Source organism: Aegilops tauschii, chromosome 7, assembly GCF_002575655.3.
Source record: "Aegilops tauschii subsp. strangulata cultivar AL8/78 chromosome 7, Aet v6.0, whole genome shotgun sequence".
In the NCBI taxonomy this organism is placed as follows: domain Eukaryota; kingdom Viridiplantae; phylum Streptophyta; class Magnoliopsida; order Poales; family Poaceae; genus Aegilops; species Aegilops tauschii.
The window spans coordinates 35530695-35552259 of NC_053041.3; the positions used below are offsets into that span (position 1 = coordinate 35530695).

The window sequence follows — 21565 nt, forward strand, 5'->3', positions numbered from 1 at the left end:
TCGGACGTTGATGGATGCGGCAAGGACCATGGTGGCGGAGTTCAAGTCTCCATACAACTTTTGGGCCGAAGCCATCAACACCGCGTGTCATGCATCAAATCGGCTCTATCTCCGCAAAGGCTTGAACAAGACTCCGTATGAGATACTCACCGGTAACAAGCCCAACCTCAAGTACTTTCGGGTGTTCGGGTGTAAGTGTTTCATTCTCAAGAAAGGTGTTCGTTTGTCTAAACTTGAGGCTAGAGCTCATGAGGGGATATTTGTTGGTTATGCTACAAACTCCCATGCTTACCGTGTTCTCAGTAAGTCCACGGGACTTATTGAAGAGACATGTAACGTGGAGTTTGATGAGAATAACGGCTCCCAAGTGGAGCAAAGTGGTACTTGTGATGTAGGTGATGAAATTCCTCCCCAAGCCATAAGAAGAATGGGTGTTGGTCATATCCTACCCATTGAGGAACCCCTTGTGGCCGAAGGAGAAGGACAATGTTCCACTCAAGTGGAACCATCACCAACCCAAGACCCACACGCTTCCGAAGAACAAAGTGAAGGCCCTCATCATCATGAACAAGACCAAGGGCAAGATCAACCTCAAGACGGTGTTGAATCACCAAGTGATGCCCAAGGTCAAGTTCTCTCCTCCGAGCAAGTTCAAGATCAAGAGCAAGCTCAAGATCAAGGACAAGCTCAAGACGGCGCTCAAGATGATCAAGTGACCGCTCCTCAACTCACCCACGAGGAGGAATTGGAGCGTCGTGCCGCCAAGATTGCATCCAAGCTCTCTACCAAGGGTCATCTCATGAAGAATGTGCTTGGAAGCATTCAAAAGGGGGTAAGCACTCGTAGACAATTGGCAAACTATTGTGAACATCACGCGTTTGTCTCTTGTGTTGAACCCCAAAAGGTCTATGAGGCGCTCGAAGATCCAGATTGGCTCAATGCCATGCATGAAGAAATCAACGACTTCGAGTACAACAAGGTGTGGAGATTGGTGCCAAGGCCAACCGGGAACCACAATGTCATTGGAACCAAGTGGATATTCAAGAACAAGCAAGATGCTCATGCGACTATCATTCGCAACAAGGCAAGATTGGTAGCACAAGGCTACTCCCAAGTCGAGGGTATCGACTACGGTGAAACCTTTGCTCCCGTTGCTCGCCTTGAATCCATTCGTTTGTTGATTGCTTATGCTTCTCATCATAACTTTAAGTTGCAACAAATGGATGTGAAGAGTGCTTTTCTTAATGGTCCTATTAATGAGTTGGTTTATGTCAAGCAACCCCCCGGGTTCGAGGATCCCTACTTCCCCGATCATGTGTATCAACTCGATAAGGCACTCTATGGGCTTAAACAAGCCCCACGTGCGTGGTATGACCACCTTACCGAGTTGTTGCAAAAACGTGGATTTGAAGTTGGGCAAATCGATCCCACTCTTTTTACTAAGAAGGTCAAAGGGGAGTTGTTTGTGTGCCAACTATATGTTGATGATATTATATTTGGTTCTCCTAACAAAGCTTTCAATGAGGAATTTGCCGCTCTCATGACCTCTAAGTTCAAGATGTTCTCGATGGGAGAGTTGAAGTTCTTCCTCGGTTTTGAAGTCAAACAAAGAAGAGAAGGAACCTTCATCAACCAAGCCAAATACACTCAAGACATGCTAAAGAGATTCAAGCTAAGTAATGTCAAGCCGGCTTCCACTCCAATGCCCACCAAGTGCCAACTTGACATTGATCCCAATGGTAAAGCGGTGGATCAAAAGGTATATCGCTCCATGATTGGCTCCTTGCTTTACCTTTGTGCATCTAGACCGGATATCATGTTGAGTGTGGGAATTTGTGCACGGTTTCAAGCCGCACCTAAGGAAAGCCACTTTGTGGCGGTCAAGCGAATCTTTTGATATTTGGCTCATACCCAAAACTTTGGCCTATGGTACCCAAGAGGAGCAAACTCCAAGCTTGTAGGTAATTCGGACTCAGATTGGGTGGGAGACAAAGTGGATAGGAAGTCCACCTCCGGAGGGTGCCAATTCCTTGGTTGCTCTTTGGTAAGTTGGTCTTCTAAGAAGCAAAGTTGTGTGTCTCTCTCGTCCACCGAAGCGGAGTATGTGGCGGCCGGTAGTTGTTGTGCACAACTCCTATGGATGAGGCAAACTTTAAAGGATTACGGTGTCATTTGTGACAAAGTGCCTCTTTGGTGTGACAATGAAAGTGCCATCAAGATTTCTCTCAACCCGATGCAACACTTCAAGACGAAGCATATTGGGATTCGGTATCACTTCATCCGGGATCATATTAGGCGAGGGGAGATCGAGATCAACTATGTCAACACTCATGATAACCTTGCAGATATTTTCACGAAGCCCTTGGATGAAGCAAGATTTCGCGAGTTAAGGCATGAGCTAAATATCATTGATTCGAGCAATGTGACTTGAACCCTTGCACACCCCACCATACTCAACTTGATGTCTAGTTTAGATGTAGGCATGGACATAGGGGGAGTGTTGTTCTCTCAATGAACTCTCCCTCCCCCATTATGCATAAATTGATCAACTCTTTCACATTAGCCATTTTTATGGTACTTGTGCTTCAAAGACGAGCTTCGGTCATGGGCCCAAGGATAATTCTTCGCGGTGCCATACCAATTGACTCAAACATAGGTTGTGTCTTGTGTTTGGTCCGTGTTGTCTCTTGCCTTTCTTTCTTCGTGTCGAGCTTGTGCTCGCGGTGTCTCGTTTGTTAGCTCGTTGGTGTGTTCGTTCGCTTGAAGGCTGCTTGCAAAGGTCCCTTTCTTCTTTTTTGAAACTGCATTCTCTTGGGATCACGGTACTACCGTGGCCTGCCACGGTACTACCGCAACCAGCGCGACAGTAATTTTTTACTGCCGCTGGTGGAGCGGTACTACCGCCCACGGCGCGGTACTTCCGCCTGAGTGGTACTACCGCAATGACGCACGGTACTACCGCATTGTAGCGAGCGCGTGGGGGTTAAGAGCGGGCAGGGGGAGTTCCAACTCCCCCATACCCATTCACACTTACTCTCCCACGCCGCCTCTCTCTATCCTACCCAAGAACGGCGCCGGAGGCCCTCGCCCGATCTCCGTCTCTGGCCGCTCCCCTCGGATTCCGACCGGTGGGATCGTTCCCCACCACTTCCTCTTGCCATGGAACAAGGTTTCTCCCCAAATCCCTCTCTCTTTGGTTCGTTCTTTTGCTTCTAGGTTTTTGGGGAGATGCATGTTGTTCTTGAGATTTTAGGCTAAATCTTTGCAAGAGTAGGTTGTAGGAGAGTAGTAATGCGTAGAGATGGTACTTGCTATGTTGCCTGTTGATGGATTTGATCGACCGTAGTACCGCGTTGATGTCACGGTTGTACCGATCAAGCTGTGGTTTCGGATCTGCAACCGTGCGGTACTACCTCTCGTCCGGTACTACCGCTCCTCAGGAGCGGTACTACCGCGCGAAGCACGGCACTAAAATTTTACTACCGCTCCAAGACACGGTACTACCGTGCCTCCCTGGTGCGGTACTACCGTGGCTAGGAACAGCACTAAAATTTTAGTACCGCGCATCACTGCAGTACTACCGTTGTCTCAAATCCCTCATGTGGCAATTATCACGTGCTAGTTCTACTTGTTTCACCTGTTCTGCTGTGGTCTTTGCATTGATCCTTCTCGCTTTTCGTGCGTGTTTTGTGTTTTGTGTCCTAGGTGGTGGCTCCGGTGCTCCTGCTCGCCGTTCCAATCCCAGCCGTGACACGGGTTCCAAGCGTCTGCGCAACCAAGATGAAGCCCCAGAGGGGTCCAATGCCCCCCAACGCAGGACCAAGACCACCGCCACCAAGCAGAAGGGGCCCTCCATGGGCATGGATGAGATCCCACTGGCATAGTTTATCTCTCGAAGGAGGATCAACCCTTATGTGAATCCTCGTGCCAACGTCGGAGGCAATGATCTGTTCTGGACCAAGCAGCAGAATCTCATTTTTTTATGTGATCAAGGGCAAGGAGAACACTTATGTGGACGTGCGCTGGATTGATATGAATTACATGAGGGAGGAGAAGCACCGTGCCTACTTTGGTGAGGCCTTGGATCTCGTGGAGCATTTTGCCATTGAGGATGTGATCTCCTTTCACCTGGACTTTGATCCCGAGCTTCTGGCCCACTTCTTTGCTTCGGTACACTTTCACATTGGAGAGGAAAGGAGGATGACCTGGATGACCAATGGACGTCAGCTGACTGCTACATGGAAGGAGTTCATGGATTTGCTTAGAATACCTGATGAGGGGCTCAACTCGCCTGTTGGAGTTCGCCCTCATGCCAACCCCGAGTCTGCCAACAAGAACAAGCTCATGCCATACTATGTTGAGAAGCTCCTTCCAAGTGGCAAGAAGGCGTGGGTTCTGAACCCTTTCCTTGACATCATGCACCGGATCTTCCGCAACTCTCTTTTCCCACGCATTGGGGACAAGGACAAGGTGCATGCTTATCTTGTGAACATGCTGCTTCTCTGTGAGGAGGCATGTCTCTCTCATTCTCAGCCATTGGACGTCTCCCACATCATGTGGTGCGAGCTTCGGTTTGCGGTGTTCAACCGTAAGGTCCCCATCTATGTACCTTACCTGTTTCTTTTGATCTCGAAGACGTGGGAGAAGCTATTCCCTTGGGATGAGTTTTTGGCCCCTGACTAGATCTGTCATGACCCCATCAGACTCCGCATCAAGCCCCAGTGGGCTAACACTACTACTCAGGCTAAGGCGGCGGCTGCTAAGATGGCTGTTGATGGGGAGGAGAGTGAGGCGAAGGATGCAGATGAGGACCGCGCTGCTGGGTATGCCCCTCCCTCTACTGAGCCCTCATGGGTTAAGAAGCTGAAGGCCAAGTTGAAGGCATTGTTCTGCATGCAAGCAAAGGGGCAGTACAGGACTCACGTTGCCTCCAAGGAGAGTCGCCGCCGCGACAAGAAGATTATGAGGGTTTTTGGAGAGGAAGTTTTTGGTGGTTCCGAGGAGCACATCACTCTAGAAGCTGAGTGGATGGCAAAACAAGGCTACAAGTGGACTGATTCTGAGGAGGAGCCCATCCCTGCTGCCGAGTCTGATGAAGAGCGTGCGAGTGACTACTCCGTTTGAGCCACCACTTGTGTTGTAGGTGTCCTCTCTGCCTTTTTGGCGTCTCGATGCCAAAGGGGGAGAGAGTGTAGGGATTTGCGAGTCGTGTGTCGTGCTTTGCTTGCCTTTGTTTCCGTTGAACCTTGTTTGCTTTGGTTTGGTTTGCGCTTGTGAGACTTTTCTATCATATGGTGTAAGACATATGTCTCTATCATACCTTATTGAGCTTATAATATCTTGTGCTACTTATATTATGCTCTTGTTTACTATCTTGCTTAGTGTTAGCCTTATTATTGCACGATATGCCTTGTCTATAAAATATAGGGGGGTGTTGATCCTAGTTTGTGTGCCGTGCAGTCCAAAGCACTTATCTTGATTGCACACATCTAGGGGGAGCCCGTCTATATTTTATAGATGTGGGGTTTGCTCATGTTCTATATTTTCTCCCTTGGGCAAATCCCGTATTGTCATCAATCCGCTAAAAAGGGGGAGATTGTAAGGGCGTATTTATCCCTAAGGTGTTTTGGTGATTGATGACAATGCTTTTGCGGACTAATCGTGTGCCTTAGTATTTCAGACTTTTCATCACTAGGCATAAGACGGTTTGGTGCCCCTCGAAGACTTTTGAAGACGGAGTTTTTTCTACGTTTCTTTTTGGTGGATTTGAGTCGTAGGAAGGTCGTAATATTAAGAGGGGGTCCGCTTTGGAAAGGCTTGGGTGGAATCATCACGTACACGTTTACTCCTTTGCACCGCCTTTCCCTTAGCTCTTTGGAGCATCCTCCGTTTCGTCATGTTTATGCAAAAAGAAGAATTCCTAGTGTTGTTGTTCTTGGGCATGCGGTAGTACTGCAGGTGCCCATGGTAGTACCGCTCCTTCGGAGTTGTAGTACCGTGGCCTCTGGCTAGGCTCGGCTGCTCGTGCCGCTGTAGGGGCGGATGTAATTTTTTACATCCGCGCCCTACGCGGTAGTACCGCCCCATGCACGCGGTAGTACCGTGTGTCCTGGCCTGGCACAGCGACATGAGCGGAAGTAGGGGCGGATGTAATTTTTTACATCCGCTCCCTGCACGATTGTACCGTATGCCATGTGCGGTAGTACCGTGTCAGATTATTGCATCGACCCCAACTCAGCGGAAGTTGCCACGGATGTATTTTTATATGTTCGTGCCTTCCCGAAATCTGGAACTTCCCTGCCTTGCGGTAGTACCGCAAGGGGGAGCGGTAGTACCGCGCCAGCGGTTCTACCGCCCTTCGCTTCAGTGTGTTTGGGCTGTTTAGGTTTGTGCTGCTCGGGCGGTAGTACCGTGCCAGCGGTTCTACCGCCCTTCGCTTCAGTGCGTTTGGGCTGTTCAGGTTTGTGCTGCTCGGGCGGTAGTACCGCGGGGCTCTGCGGTTGTACCGCATGCCCTTGCGGTAGTACCGCGCTGCGCAGGCTGGGTTGGTGGATAACGGTTGGATTTGTCCCACCAGTATATAAGGGGTGTCTTCTTCTCCGAGTTGACTACCTCTTCCAACCCTAAGCTCCATTGTTGCTCCAAGCTCCATTTTCGCCCGATCTCTCTCCCTAGCCAATCAAACTTGTTGATTCTCTAGGGATTGGTTGAGAAGGCTCCGATCTACACTTCCACCAAGAGAAATTTGATTCCCCCCACTAATTCCTTGCGGATCTTGTTACTTGGGTGTTTGAGCACCCTAGACGGTTGAGGTCACCGTGGAGCCATAGTCCATTGTGGTGAAGCTCCGTGGTGTCGTTGGGAGCCTCCAATTAAGTTGTGGAGATTGCTCCAACCTTATTTGTAAAGGTCCGGTCGCCGCCTTCAAGGGCACCAATAGTGGAATCACGGCATCTCGCATTGTGTGAGGGCGTGAGGAGAATACGGTGGCCCTAGTGGCTTCTTGGGGAGCATTGTGCCTCCACACCGCTCCAACGGAGACGTACTTCCCCTCAAAAGGAAGGAACTTCGGTAACACATCCTTGTCTTCACCGGCTCCACTCTTGGTTATCTCGTGCCTTTACTTGTGCAAGCTTATTCGTGTTATATCTCTTGCTTGCTTGTGTGCTTGTTGTTGTTGCATCATATAGGTTGCCCACCTAGTTGCATATCTAGACAACCTACTTTGATGCAAAGTTTAAATTGGTAAAGAAAGGATAAAAATTGTTAGTTGCCTATTCACCCCCCCCCCCCCCCCCTCTAGTCAACTGTATCGATCCTTTCAACGCCGACTACAGAAGCCGTACGAGAAAGAAGCAGCAGTAGGAGCAGAAGAGGAAGTTGGAGGAGGAGCAGAGGAAGCAGGAAGCAGACCGCCTTCGCATCGTAGAATCAAAGCACGCGGAGTTGGATCTCGCTTTCAAGCGGCGGCGGCAGCAGATCGACTCACTTAGCCAGAAAAGGGGGTCTCGGTAGCAGCAGCAGCTAGCGGATCCAACATTGGATATGACCGTCCCATCCATGCCGAGAAGCAGCGTGGGTTCCACCCCGGGTGATGATGCACTGCTGGATAGATACATGTGGATGATATCATAGATACGACAACTTGTGAGCTACACTTTAAAATGAAGAACATATCCATGAAGTGGCAGACGACTATGCTTATACAAATCCCCCTGAAGCAACCTTCCATTGCAATCTGATTCCAGCTGGCTATGCTCGTGTCGGGGTTGATGAAGGGGTGGCGGGATATTCGGGGCTAGAGCTTGACATTCCTGGAGGTGACGACGAGCGCACACTGAAAGAGGCCATACATCATTGATACGTCAGAGACAAATGGGAGCCATGACAGAATCAAAATAAACTTGTCAGATGATATCAGAGTCGTTGCAAACCAATAAGTAAATTTCCCTTTCAAATTGAAGTGGCTAAGCTCAAATATGCTGACTTACGTTCCTCTTTTTACCACGGCATGTGGAACTTTATTGACATCCACAAAGTAAAACCTGACTCTGCAGAAGAAACGAAACTTGTTGCTGAATCAATAAGATGGTTTTCCACATTCCACAATGATTGATTGCATCTTAGTGGTCTCAGTCAGTGGCGGAGCTTGAAAGAAAAAGTTGGGCGGGCCGGACTAAAGGAGAGCACTTTATTTTCCAAATTATGAATCATAAGGATATTTCACAAGATTGAGCAAGAAGATATGTTCAGGTTGTTGTTGTTCCAATTCAATCAATGGCAATACATGATCTTCCACTCTTCCCCTACGTCAGTTATGTCATCTCTTTTTCTTTTAAAGACCAAATCAATTCTTCTTTGAGTCTGATTTTCCTTGCCCATGACTACCTACATTGCAATTTGCGTAAAATCAAATCACCAGGCTATTATTTATCACTACTTCACTATCAGGACTGATCACTGGGTGTATGGAACTGAACAAAATCTCCAAATCGAAGAATCAGGCAATTGCTTATCAGATTGCCCATGTACTGATGTACCTGTGTGACGCGGCAGGGGGCAAGGGCTAAGTCATGGGGGCTCGCTCAGGTCATACGCTGGCCTTGCAGATTTGGAGTTGGGGGAGATGAGGAGAACAACGGCAGGAATTGATGGCCGGCAGCACGCACGACGCACTGGTGATCGGTGAATGATGGGCAGCGCCGCTGTAGGAGGGAGCAGGGCAGGGGCGAAGCGAGATCCCGGCACCGGCGGGCATCGCCGCAGCGGTTGCTCCGCGAGACGTGGGCCGGCGCGCTCCCGTTGCTCCACGGCGGTCGGCGGCGGCTACATGAGCGTGAGACAGAACGGATGGGGAATTGGGGAAGCCTTTGAGTTTATTTTTTGAGGGATGGGGAAGCCTATGCGTGGCTGTGCGTGAGACATAGACGACAAGACAGAGATATTGTGCCTGTGGCTCGGTGGGCTAAGATGACACATACTCCCTCCGTTCCAAATTACTCGTCGTGGACTGAAACCACGACGAATAATTCGGAACGGAGGGAGAACTAAAACCACGACAAGTAATTTGGAACGCAGGGAGTAGGTAAAAATAATTTAGTCAAATTCCTGGGCGGGCCATGGCCCTGTTTTGCCCCTACAGAGCTCCGCCCCTGGTCTCAGTACCAAGAAACATGAAATTGTACCAATACAGCATGAAATCATTTCTAGGAATTCAGACCAACCCAACACTCACCTGTCCTGGCTTGCGCGACGGCGACGGCAGCGAACTGGTAAGCTGCGCTGCTCCCCCAGCCGCTGCTGCTCCGCCGCGGGGTCCATGTCCTTCTCATCATCTCGTCGCCTCCGCGCTCCACCACCCCCTGCTGCTCCGACCACCCGCTCCCCCTGTCGCTCCTGCTGAACCAACTGGCCACGGTTGAGGACGACAGGCGCCAGCCGTGACCCGCCCAAGCTGCGCGATGAGGACGACAGGTGCCGGGCCGCGGCGGTCACCCTCGGGGCGGCCATGCCGGCCGAGCACTGGACCTCGTCCATGACGCACGACGACGGGTCTCGTGAGTGGGGAGGGAAGGGGATGAGATGCAGCAGCGGTGGGAGACGACGGAGCCTCAACAAGCTCGCACCTGATTGCCGTCGGGTGCGTGGAGGGGAAGGGATGAGAAGGGGCGGCGACCGTGGTTGATGAGGTCGCCGACTGTGGGGGGAGAGGGGAGGGAGGGGAGTGGGTGAGTGGATGAGGTCGCCGGTTGCGTTGGGTGCTTTTCTTTTTTTGAGTAATTTTTTTAGTAATACTGCTGGGTTGGGTGCTTGTTGGGCCGTGCTGTATAGCCGATTTGGGCCTTTGATGAGCAACGTTTTCTCTTCGAAGAAAAAAATACCCTAAAGTATATACATGGATCATATGAATAAATGTTTTAACCCTCAAAAAATATGAATAAATGTTTTTATACTTATTACATATATTCAAAGTATCACAAAAAAATTGTAGGGAAAAGAAACCGAATATACTTGGTTTATGTTGGATTGCTTGCATGTTTTTATCTTTTGTCGGACAATTTTCCTTAGCCTGCATAAAAAATTAAACTCTTCTACTAAAAAATATAAATAGATTAAAGTGATTTAGGAAATTTCATATGATATATTATTTATATATGAACATTATAGTTGGTTGTTTCCTCCGAAATAAATGCAACATCTTTGACTAATAATATGAAAAACAGTTTTTCGTTTTTACAAAATAAAACAACTGTGTTTGTTTCACTCTTACTTTTATTACATATTGTATATGTTTATATGATGCAGTACAAAATATCATTTATATTTCATCGCAGATAAAAAGTGATGGGTTCCGACATACACACTGATGTAACGATGATAGACCGGACTGAAACACCACGAGAAGATGTATATAGCTAATTCTTCTTTGTCTGTGTCTTATACATGATAATACAAAATGTTTATATTTTACATATTATTATTTTTCAGAATATAGGAGACATGAATATGGATTTTGGAGATGCACTAAAAGAATGCATCGACAAGGGTTCTGAAGCGGCGACGCTGAAAGGGGCCGAAAACTACCGAGTAAACAAAATGATGTGGGGGCGGTGATATCTCATAAAAAACCAATAAAGAATGCCAATGTAAATGTTATTGCACAAGGTATTATTTTCAATGTTATTATCGATCTTTCCTTCGACATGCTCCCTTCGTTCCTTAATATAAGGTTTATAGATTTTTGAGAAAAAATCCAAAATATAAGGTGTATTGCGTTGCACCACTCGTTTGGATAATTATTTTAGGGATTTGATTACATTTCCTTATATGTTGCAACCTCCTCTATTTTCTCATGTCAATTAGTCAGGTGTAATCTCGACCAAAACTTGTGAAATTTTCCCTCCACGTGCGTTCTTTAATTTTCACGCCAAAAACTATACACCCTATATTTAGGAACGGAGGGAGTATTGTTTTATGTATTCAACCAATTTGTCTCATTTTTATACTAATTTGGCTCGTTTTTGTATCATGTCGACAGACTATATTTGTACTCCTAGAGATATTACAGTCATCGAATCAATCATGTCTGCCCCCAAGAAAACTATGTTCGTGGACATTGAAGATGCCTTCTTATCAAACGACGATTTGGAGTGCCTTATGAAGGATGATATATTCTTACACGATGGTGTAAGATCAATTTGCATAAACTTTGTAATTGGTAATAGAAACAACATATAATATTGTAAGACATAGATATAATCTAAACGTGGAGTTACAGGTGATAAATGCTTACATATATTGCATGATGGCTCACGGCCATCTACGAGACAGGGCGGGTGAAAAGGTCCATATTATTAGCACGTTTGTTTCTGGCCAGATGAAAGAAGACAGAGACACGGATATAGACCCATCAAAATATCGTCACATCGTACAACATGTTAATACTTATCTACAACAAGATATGGTTAGTATCGCCTCATTATCCATGTATATGATCTCTATTTTTTATTTTAATCCATGTGTATAATGATTTATTATTATTTATATCTAATTGTGACTACGGCTTATATGATATTTACACCAGCTATTCATTCCGATTAACATTCCTTGGACTCATTGGTATCTGGCAGTCGTCCAAGCCAAAAAACGTGAGATTCAAGTATTGGATTCACTTGGTTCTCGGATCGAACGGAGTGACCTTACCACTACGATAACTACTGTTGTTTTTTGGTCCTTTACCCCGATTTGTAAGGGCCTTTTGTCCCGGTTTTCGAACCGGGACTAAAGGGTCGTTACTAAAGCCCTAACCCTTTAGTCTCGGTTCTTACACGAACCGGGACAGAAGGTCCTCCACGTGGCCGCTGCTGCCAGCCCAGGCAGGGGGGCCTTTGGTCCCGGTTGGTGCCACCAACCGGGACCAATAGGCAGGGCCTTTTGTCCCGGTTGGTGTCACCAATCGGGACCAATAGGCATCCACGCGTCAGCATTTCAGGGGCTGGGGTTTGTTTTTTTTGAAGGGGGGGGTTGGGGGGTTTTGGGGGTTAATTTAGGTGTTTCATATATTGTGTTAGCTAGCTAATTAATAGAGAGAAGTGTCCTCTCTTATCTCCGTGCTTGGTCGACGCTACGTACTATATACGTATGGAGAGGACTAGACACGCTAGCTAGTAAGCAAATGAAGGAAACAGAAGATCGTCATGAACATATGCATACAGAGAGAAGTGATATCGACCACCTCTCCTTCTCCGAGAGATTGGTCGAACAACAAGTTCTCGTATATCTATCTGACACTACCGGCTACATATATACAATAATTATCTCTTACAATATAATCTCCTAATTAAATTGTAAGAACACAGGGTCCACATAGTATTCTCCGTTTTCAGCGATCACGTGGTCAAGGAAGAATGCCGCCAATTCCTTTTGAATTGCTCGCATACGATCTTCTGCTAGGAGTTCATCCCGCATCCGAAACATCTAATTTGAAGAAGGTGGTCAATACATATATATATGAATAAATGAAACTCGGCACAAATGATGGTAATAAAATAAAATTGTGAATATTATTGCTTACGCACTTCATATTGTTCGTCAGAGTAGCCCCGCTCACAGGTCGTGTGGTGGATAGACTCGCAAATGTAGTATCCACAGAAATCATTCCCTTGTTCCTGCCACAACCACTTTACAAGAAATAGAGGTCAATCTAACTGATAAGCAAGCATGCTAAATGGTATTGATGAAACTAGTGCTTGAATCACAAGGAGATGTGCGGAACATGCTACTATAGTACTTACTTTCGGGTGTCTAAATTGCAGCTTCTTCGGCAGTCCCGGAGCTTTTGTGGTGAATTTTCTCCAAACCCTGCCAGACAAAGAAAACAATTACTTGATATCAGGAAATGAACAAAGTTGCTGATATGGTGGATAATGATCGATTTAACTTACTTCTCGAGCATTTGAGTCATGTTTGCATAGTCCTGGGGATCTTTTTGTCTCGAGTCTAAGACGGTTACTACTCCCTGCTCAAGCTTAATCTCTAGGAGAATATAGTGGAAGCTGCGCATGCATGCATAAGTCATCAATTACATTACCATAACCTGGACTAATAAGGGAAACCGAATATGCACAAGACAGTAACACTCACTTGAAGTTGTAAGGAAAGAGTATTATATCTTTGTTTTGATTTAATACCAACGATCGTAGCAAGTTGGCCTCGGCTTCTTTGGCATGTTTTTCAACCGTATATGCATCTATGAGATTTGTGTTAATGAACCCAATATCACCGATTTGTCTTTTCTTCAATTCGGTGATCTTCAATCTGCATAATATAGTGAGGATAATTATAAATACATGCAATGAAAGAGCTGACCTATATAGAGAGACTTAATGACAGAAGTAGTACTACTTACAGACAGTAGCAAGTGATCGTTGTTTTATCGAGGGCCTTTTGATTGAAAAACTGGAAGAAATCCTCAAATGGAACATTCAGCAGTTCAATTCCAACGAGGTCATCCTCCGGTTTAACTCTCAGCGTCAAAGTATTCATCCCATCAGACTTTCTGCAGGTTTTCATGTACCAATCATGTAATCTTTGCATCATCGTTGATAGAGATCTTTCATCTTTGACGAGAGGCTTCCCGTAATGGTATTTGTGTTCGTCCACCTGCATGATTTCATAATGTACATCGTCGGGCAGGTAATCTTCAAGATTGCTATAACCGGCCACCATCCTCGGATCATTAGCGACGATGTCTTTTGACACCTTGAGCGCGGGGCACGATTGGTTCGCTTGTTCGCCGAGCTGGGCAATTTTTTCCCAGCTCGTCGTTCTTTTAACCTTTGATCACTGACAGTACTTCCCGACCGCTCCGCTTCGGCATATGTCTTTGCAAGAATGCGCTCATAGTTGCCTCTCGGCGGAGACTTTGGTGGTTTTGTCAGGGCAGCCAGAGTGCGCTTTGCTTTCACCGGATCTACCTTCTCCTCCGGAGGTGGATGTTTCTTTGCTTTCACCCCTTCAAAGAAGTTTGTCACTTCGGCTCGCACGATCTTCCTGGTTTCCTCCTCGGTCCTCTCGTATGGTAACTTCTCTGGAGTCTTCAGAGAAGGACCGAATCTGTATTGCCTCCCGCCTCTGGCAGCTGTACTGCTAGACGCCGGCAGAGCAGACGGAGCGGCTGCGGCTGTCTTCTTTCCTTGTTTACGAGGCGGAGGAGGACTACGACGCGCCGGAGCAGCCGGAGCGGCGGCGGGTCTCTTCCGCCCTTGCTAACGAGGCGGAGAAGGAGGAGGCTGGCTGCTCTGGCGCGCCGGCGCAGGCGAAGAAGGAGGCGGAGTGCCGCCACGCGCCGGAGAAGGAGGCTGAGTGCCCTGATCACTCGCCGGAGGAGGAGGCGGAGGAGGAGGCGGAGTGCCGCCACGCGCCGGAGAAGGAGGCTGAGTGCCCTGATCACTCGCCGGAGGAGGAGGTGGAGTGCCCTTACTCGCCGGAGCCGTCTAGTTTGGAAGGTTGATGAGCTCCTTCCTCCATAGGCATGGAGTCTTCGGAGCAGAACCCAGCCGAGTCTCCCCTTCACCGGTAGGGTGGTCAAGCTGGAGGTCCTCAAATCCCTCCGTTATTTCATCCACCATCACCCTAGCATATCCTTCTGGAATCGGCCGGCAGTGGTAGGTTGCGCCGGGTTCAGGAGGTAAAACAGAGCCAACAGCCGCCTTGACTTTGAAGTTCTGCCATTGCGCCATAAGGTGGCAATATTGAGACTCCGTGATAGCATCCACGGGGTAGCTAGCAGGTGCCGTCAAGACATGCTCTGGCTGAAGCAGCTCGGTGGAAGCCACGCTGCTTCTCCGCTGAGATGGCGGTGTAGCTTCGGGGGTAGTTTCGGCATGTTGATTGCCGTCTCGTTCCTCTAGCGCTTGAACCCTTTCGTGCAGCTTCTGAATTTGGATCTGCTCCACTTTTTTCCTCCTCTCCTAGCTTTTGTAACCGCCCGCGTCCGGAAAACCAGCCTTCCACGGAACGGAGCCTGGCGTGCCTCATGTCCGTCCAGGGTGCTCAGGATTCCCGAGGGCCATTGTGAGCTCGTCGTTCTCTCTGTCTGGAACGAACATCCCTTCCTGCGCTGCATCGATATATTGCTGAATCTTCTTGACTGGTATTCTCAAAAGCTCATTCGTCCAAACGCACCTCCCTGATACAGGGTCAAAGGTTCCGCCAGCCCCGAAGAACCAAGTCCGGCAACGGTCTGTCCAGTTCATTGTCTGTGGTTCGATCCCTTTTTCAAGCAGATCATTCTCAGCCTTGGCCCACTTAGGCCAGGTTTTGAGGTAGCCACCTGACCCCGTGCGATGGTGAAGCTTCTTCTTCGCAACATTCTTCTTGTTTGTCGCTGACATCTTCTTACTCTTTTCCGATGTCTTGTGGGCCACAAATGCGGGCCAGTGATCTCTGATCTTCTCATACCGGCCGATGAATTCTGGTGTCTCTTCTTTGTCGACAAACGTTTTCAGCTCATTCTTCCACCTCCTGAATAGGTCTGCCATCTTCTTAAGAGCATGAGACTTGATTAATTGCTCTTTAACTGGCTTCTCCGGATCCTCCTCTGGCGGTAGGGTGAAATTTGCCTTCAGCTCAGTCCAAAGATCATCTTTCTGCATATCATTGACATAAGACACCTCAGGGTCTTCCTTCTTAGGCTTATACCATTGCTGGATGCTGATCAGGATCTTGTCCCTAACTAGAACCCCGCACTGAGCAGCAAATGCATCCTTTGTCCGGATGGGTTCAATCGGTTGGCCGTCGCGCGCGATTGCTGTGATCTCAAACCTTTCATCCGAGCGCAACTTTCTCTTCGGGCCTCGTCTCTTTACCGAAGTTGTGCTCGATCCGGAGGGCTAGAAAAAAGAAGAAAGACGAGTGTTAATTAATATGTGTACATACCAAAACAATGAATGCATCAGTTAGCTAGTCAGCACAGGCTTAACTAATATATTTACCTGGCCGGACTCTGTTCAGTCACCGGAGCCGTCACCACGGGCTCCTTCTTGCACCAGCATTGGGTCACCGGAGCCATCATAATCATGTCTTTCCTCCTCCACTCTTCGATCACCGTAGCCTGCTTCTTCACCCTGTTCTTCCAGACCATCATTGTCGTTAAGATATGACAAGATATCACCTCTGGCTAAGATTATGTCCCCCAACACCTCTTCTGCTTGCTCGTCTCGTCTGTGCTCCATTGTTTCTGCAAATATTACAACATGGCAATTATTACACAAACATGACAGCAGGTGGATATATTAGTGCAAACGTAGACCTAGCTTATTCCGGGTTTGGGGTGGCCACGGCAACGCTTCAAGGGTAGGGGCGCGGCGGGAGGGGGTAGGAGACCGACATCGTTTTTTTATAGGGTTTGGGTGTCCTCGAGAGTTTTGGTCGAGCGAGAGGGCCGGGGGGTGCTCCCGTGGTATAAGTTATCACGGTCGAGAGGGGGTATAAATATCGACCGTCCATCATGTCGAAGTTATCTGGGAGGGAGTTATATATATCGACAACGACGACATACATACATGGGAAAATAATGTTATCGGGGAGGGGGTATATCGACCCCCCCCCCACGTGTTGAAGTTATCGGGAGGGGGTTATCGACAACGACAATGAACGTACATGGGAAAATAATATTATCGGGGAGGGGGTATATCGACCCCCCCCCCTCGTGTTGAAGTTATCGGGAGAGGGGTATATCGACGACGACGGACCCGATAAAACATAAGAAAACGAAGAACAAACAAAAAGAGGAGAAGAAGAAAGGAATAGAGGAGAAGATCGAAGAAAAAAAGAAGAAAAAAAAAGAGGAGAAGAAGAAAGGAATAGAGGAGAGAAGAAGAAAAAATAGAATTTTTTCTATTTTTTTTTCTTCTCTTCTATTCCTTTCTTCTTCTCCTCTTCTTTTTCTTCTTTTTTTCCTCTTCTTATTTATTTCTCCTTTCTTCCTCTTCTTATTTTCCTTTTTCCTCTCATTCATAAAAAAATGTTCAAATAGAAAATTTCAAAAAAAAAGTAAAGGTTTTGCCTAATGCATTGTTCATATGAATATACAAACATTTGCATATTCTACAATAATTAATATCACCAAAAAAATCTATGAACAGAAAAAAATCCTAACTTTTCTAAAAATCTATCTTTTGCATATATACATGAACATATATATACACAGAGAACATATATATATACACAGAGAACATATATACATACATATATACATTTTTATAAAAATGCAAAAAAAAAGACAGGGAGGAAGGGGGCAGTGCCGGCCCTGACCAAGGCGACGGCGGCGCGTCGGGGCAGGGGCAGAGGCGACGGCAGCGTGGTCGGGGCAGGGGCAGAGGCGTCGGCGGCGTGGTCGGGGCAGGGCGAGGCAGAGGCGACGGCGGCGTGGTCGGGGCAGCTGGGGCGACGACGACGTGGTCGGGGCAGGGGCGCGCGGCGTGGTTGGGGCGGGCCGCCGGCGGCGTGCTCGGGGAAAGGCTGGCTGCGCGTCGATGAGGCAGCAGAGGGCGGCGACGGCGTCGACGGGGCGAGCTCGGGCAGCCTGGCGGCGTCGTCGGGGCGGGGGAACTGATGCAGAGATGAATCTGAAAAACGCTAAGTGCTTTCTTATATACTGAGAGCATTGGTCCCGGTTCGTGGCACCAACCGGGACCAATGCCCCCCTTTAGTCCCGGTTGGTGCCACCAACCAGGACCAAAGGCCTCTTTTCAGCAGCCCAAAGGGCGGGAACCAGCGGCCTTTGGTCCCGGTTGGTGGCACCAACCGGGACTAAAGGGGGGGGCATTGGTCCCGGTTGGTGCCACGAACCGGTACCAATGCACCCCTTTAGTCCCGGTTGGTGGCACCAACCGGGACCAAAGGCCTCTTGCTGCCCGCGTCGCGGCCAAAAGTTTAGTCTCACCTCGCTAGCCGGGGGGAACTTGTCCCCGGCGCGGCTGCTGTCTCGAACTCCTCTCTATAGCAGGCTTTTGGGCCTAACTTTGGCGTGCTGCCTGTTGAGCCTTCTAGCCCTTCTGGGCCTGTATTTACAAATCCTAGGGTTGGAAGGCCCAGCGGGCAGCGCCCCAACAATTTTTTTATATAATTTTCTTCTATTTATTTCCGACTAATTTTTTTTGCTGTATTTAGTTTTTTTTTGTTTTCTTTTTTGCTTTATTTATTTTGTTTTGTTTCTACTTACAAAAAAACTTATTTATTTTATTTTATTTTGTTTCTAATTACTTATTTATTTTACTTTATGATAATTCTTTTTGCTATTAAAGTTTCTATCAAAAAAAGTTCTTTATGAAAATTCTTTTTGCTTTTAATGATTTTGAACAGAAAATACTTCGATAATTTTAGTTGCATCAATTTTATATGATTTTAGTTTCAATAATACTAGAGGTTTCTTATAATGTTTGGAACAGAAAATACTTCGTTAATTTTAGTTTCATAAATTTTATTAAAGTTTATTTTATTTTGTCGTAACACAAGAAGTCCGGAGTTGTAATAAGTTATTAAAAATAAAAAAGAGGCGCAATGCTCGTTGATTAGCTTCAAGCCTTTCGGAGTGTAGACTGCACTGCACATAGCTCCATGCAGTCTACCTTATTCCTCAAGGCTTGAAGCTAAGCAACGTGAAGGTGAGTATTGCGCCTCTTCTTCATCGTCTCTACACTCAGGGCTTATAAACCGCTCCTAGTGCCTCTCAGCTAGCGAGGTGGGACTAAAAGACTGCTTAGTAAGAAACTCTAGTACCGGTTCGTGCCACGAACCGGTACTAAAGGTGCTTGTGGGGCCACAGCCTCATTAGTACCGGTTCGTGGCACCAACCGGGACCAAAGGGTGGAATTGGTCCCGGTTCGTGCCACCAACCGGGACCAATGGCCTTGCACAGCGGCGTGGTGGTGGGAGTTTAGTCCCACCTCGCTAGCTGAGAGAGAGCCGCACCTGTTTATAAGGTGCGGTGCGCCTGAGCTGTCGAGCTCCTCTCTAAAGCAGGCTTACGGGCCTAACCTCTCTGTACATGCCTGTGGGCCTACTAGGCCTTCTGCGGGCCTGAATCCTGGCCCATGGATGGGTTTCTAATCGTATTCAGGCCGTGGTGGCCTAGTAGGTGGCATAATTTTTAATTTTTGGCCTGTTATTTTTCATGCATTTACTAATTATTTTGAGCTATAAGACCCTAAAATTGAAAAGCATTTCAAATGAACTCTGAAAAGGTTGAAAGTTGGCATGGTATCATCATTTCATCCACATAGCATGTGCAAGAAAGTTGAGAGGGTTACGGCAAAAACTAGATGCACTTCGTGTACAAAACGGACAATGGTATCATACTCGTCTGTTACAAAGTTGGCATGGTATCATCATAATAGTTGCGGGAGAAAGTCTTCGCTTGTGTCATTTGCTTATTGCGCCGTAACCATGGATAATCTTCATCGTTTATCAGGATGCTTGGGTCAGCCTTGACTTTGAAGGGAGGAATTTCATGAAACTTTTCATAATCTTCAGACATGTCTGTCTTGCCCTCCACTCCCACAATGTCCCTTTTTCCGGAAAGAACTATGTGGCGCTTTGGCTCATTGTATGATGTATTCGCTTCCTTATCTTTTCTTTTTCTCGGTCTGGTAGACATGTCCTTCACATAGATAACCTGTGCCACATCATTGGGTAGGACGAACGGTTCGTCAGTGTACCCAAGATTGTTCAGATCCACTGTTGTCATTCCGTACTGTGGGTCTACCTGTACCCCGCCTCCTGACAGATTGACCCATTTGCACTTAAACAAAGGGACCTTAAAATCATGTCCGTAGTCAAGTTCCCATATGTCCATTATGTAACCATAATATGTGTCCTTTCCCCTCTCGGTTGCTGCATCAAAGCGGACACCGCTGTTTTGGTTGGTGCTCTTTTGATCTTGGGCGATCGTGTAAAATGTATTCCCATTTATCTCGTATCCTTTGTAAATCAATACAGTCGAAGATGGTCCCCTGGACAACGAGTACAACTCATCACAAACAGTGGGTGTCACCTCTGAGACGTGTTTCCAACCAACTGCTGAAAGTCCTGATGTGTTCACATGTAATCCAGTCGTCACACTGCTCCGGGTGTTTGGAGCGCAGACTGTTCTTGTGTTCATCGACATACGGGGTCACCAAGGTAGAGTTCTGTAGAACTGTGTAGTGTGCTTGAGACCAAGAATATCCGTCCCTGCATATTATTGAGTCCCCTCCAAGCGTGCCTTTTCCAGTCAGTCTCCCCTCATACCGCGATTTAGGGAGACCAATCTTCTTAAGGCCAGGAATGAAGTCAACACAAAACCCAATGACATCCTCTGTTTGATGGCCCATGGAGATGCTTCCTTCTGGCCTAGCGCGGTTACGGACATATTTCTTTAGGACTCCCATGAACCTCTCAAAGGAGAACATATTGTGTAGAAATACGGGCCCCAGAATGACAATCTCGTCGACTAGATGAACTAGGACGTGCGTCATGATATTGAAGAAGGATGGTGGGAACACCAGCTCAAAACTGACAAGACATTGCGCCACATCACTCCTTAGCCTTGGTATGATTTCTGGATCGATCACCTTCTGAGAGATTGCATTGAGGAATGCACATAGCTTCACAATGGCTAATCGGACGTTTTCCGGTAGAAGCCCCCTCAATGCAACCGGAAGCAGTTGCGTCATAATCACGTGGCAGTCATGAGACTTTAGGTTCTGAAACTTTTTCTCTGGCATATTTATTATCCCCTTTATATTCGACGAGAAGCCAGTCGGGACCTTCATACTGAGCAGGCATTCAAAGAAGATTTCTTTCTCTTCTTTCGTAAGAGCGTAGCTGGCAGGACCTTCATACTGCTTCGGAGGCATGCCGTCTTTTTCGTGCAAACGTTGCAGGTCCTCCCGTGCCTCAGGTGTATCTTTTGTCTTCCCATACACGCCCAAGAAGCCTAGCAGGTTCACGCAGAGGTTCTTCATCACGTGCATCACGTCGATTGAAGAGCGGACCTCTAGCTCTTTCCAGTAGGGCAGGTCCCAAAATATAGATTTCTTCTTCCACATGGGTGCGTGTCCCTCGGCGTCATTCGGAACAGCTAGTCCGTCGGAACGCTTTCCAAAGATTACGTGTAAATCATTGACCATAGCAAGTACGTGATCACCGGTATGCATTGCGGGCTTCTTCCGGTGATCTACCTCGCCTTTGAAATGCTTGCCTTTCTTTCGACATTGATGGTTGGTCGGAAGAAATCGACGATGGCCCAGGTACACATTCTTCCTGCATTTGTCCAGGTATATACTTTCAGTGTCATCTAAACAGTGCGTGCATGCGTGGTATCCCTTGTTTGTCTGTCCTGAAAGGTTACTGAGAGCGGGCCAATCGTTGATGGTTACAAACAGCAACGCGTGCAGGTTAAATTCCTCCTGTTTGTGCTCATCCCACGTACGTACACCGTTTCCATTCCATAGCTGTAAAAGTTCTTCAACTAATGACCTTAGGTACACATCAATGTCGTTGCCGGGTTGCTTAGGGCCTT

The 21565-nt window shown here is 47.4% G+C and overlaps 1 protein-coding gene across 2 annotated transcripts; it reads right to left on the reverse strand.

Annotated features, from left to right (window-relative positions):
- Nucleotides 1–2784: 2784 nt before the first annotated feature.
- On the reverse strand, nucleotides 2785–9752 carry LOC109745298 (uncharacterized). 2 transcript variants are annotated; one of them, XM_040397002.3, is made up of 3 exons: nucleotides 9236–9752; nucleotides 7992–8051; nucleotides 2785–7837 (listed from the first exon to the last, which is right to left on the reverse strand). In XM_040397002.3, the coding sequence occupies exons 1-3, from the start codon at nucleotides 9535–9537 to the stop codon at nucleotides 7753–7755; spliced, it is 447 nt and encodes a 148-aa protein (XP_040252936.1). In that variant the 5' UTR covers nucleotides 9538–9752; the 3' UTR covers nucleotides 2785–7752. The 2 variants fall into 2 exon arrangements, with proteins under 2 accessions (XP_040252936.1, XP_020160012.1); XM_020304423.4 differs by lacking the exon at nucleotides 7992–8051.
- Between the last annotated feature and the right edge of the window lie 11813 nt (nucleotides 9753–21565).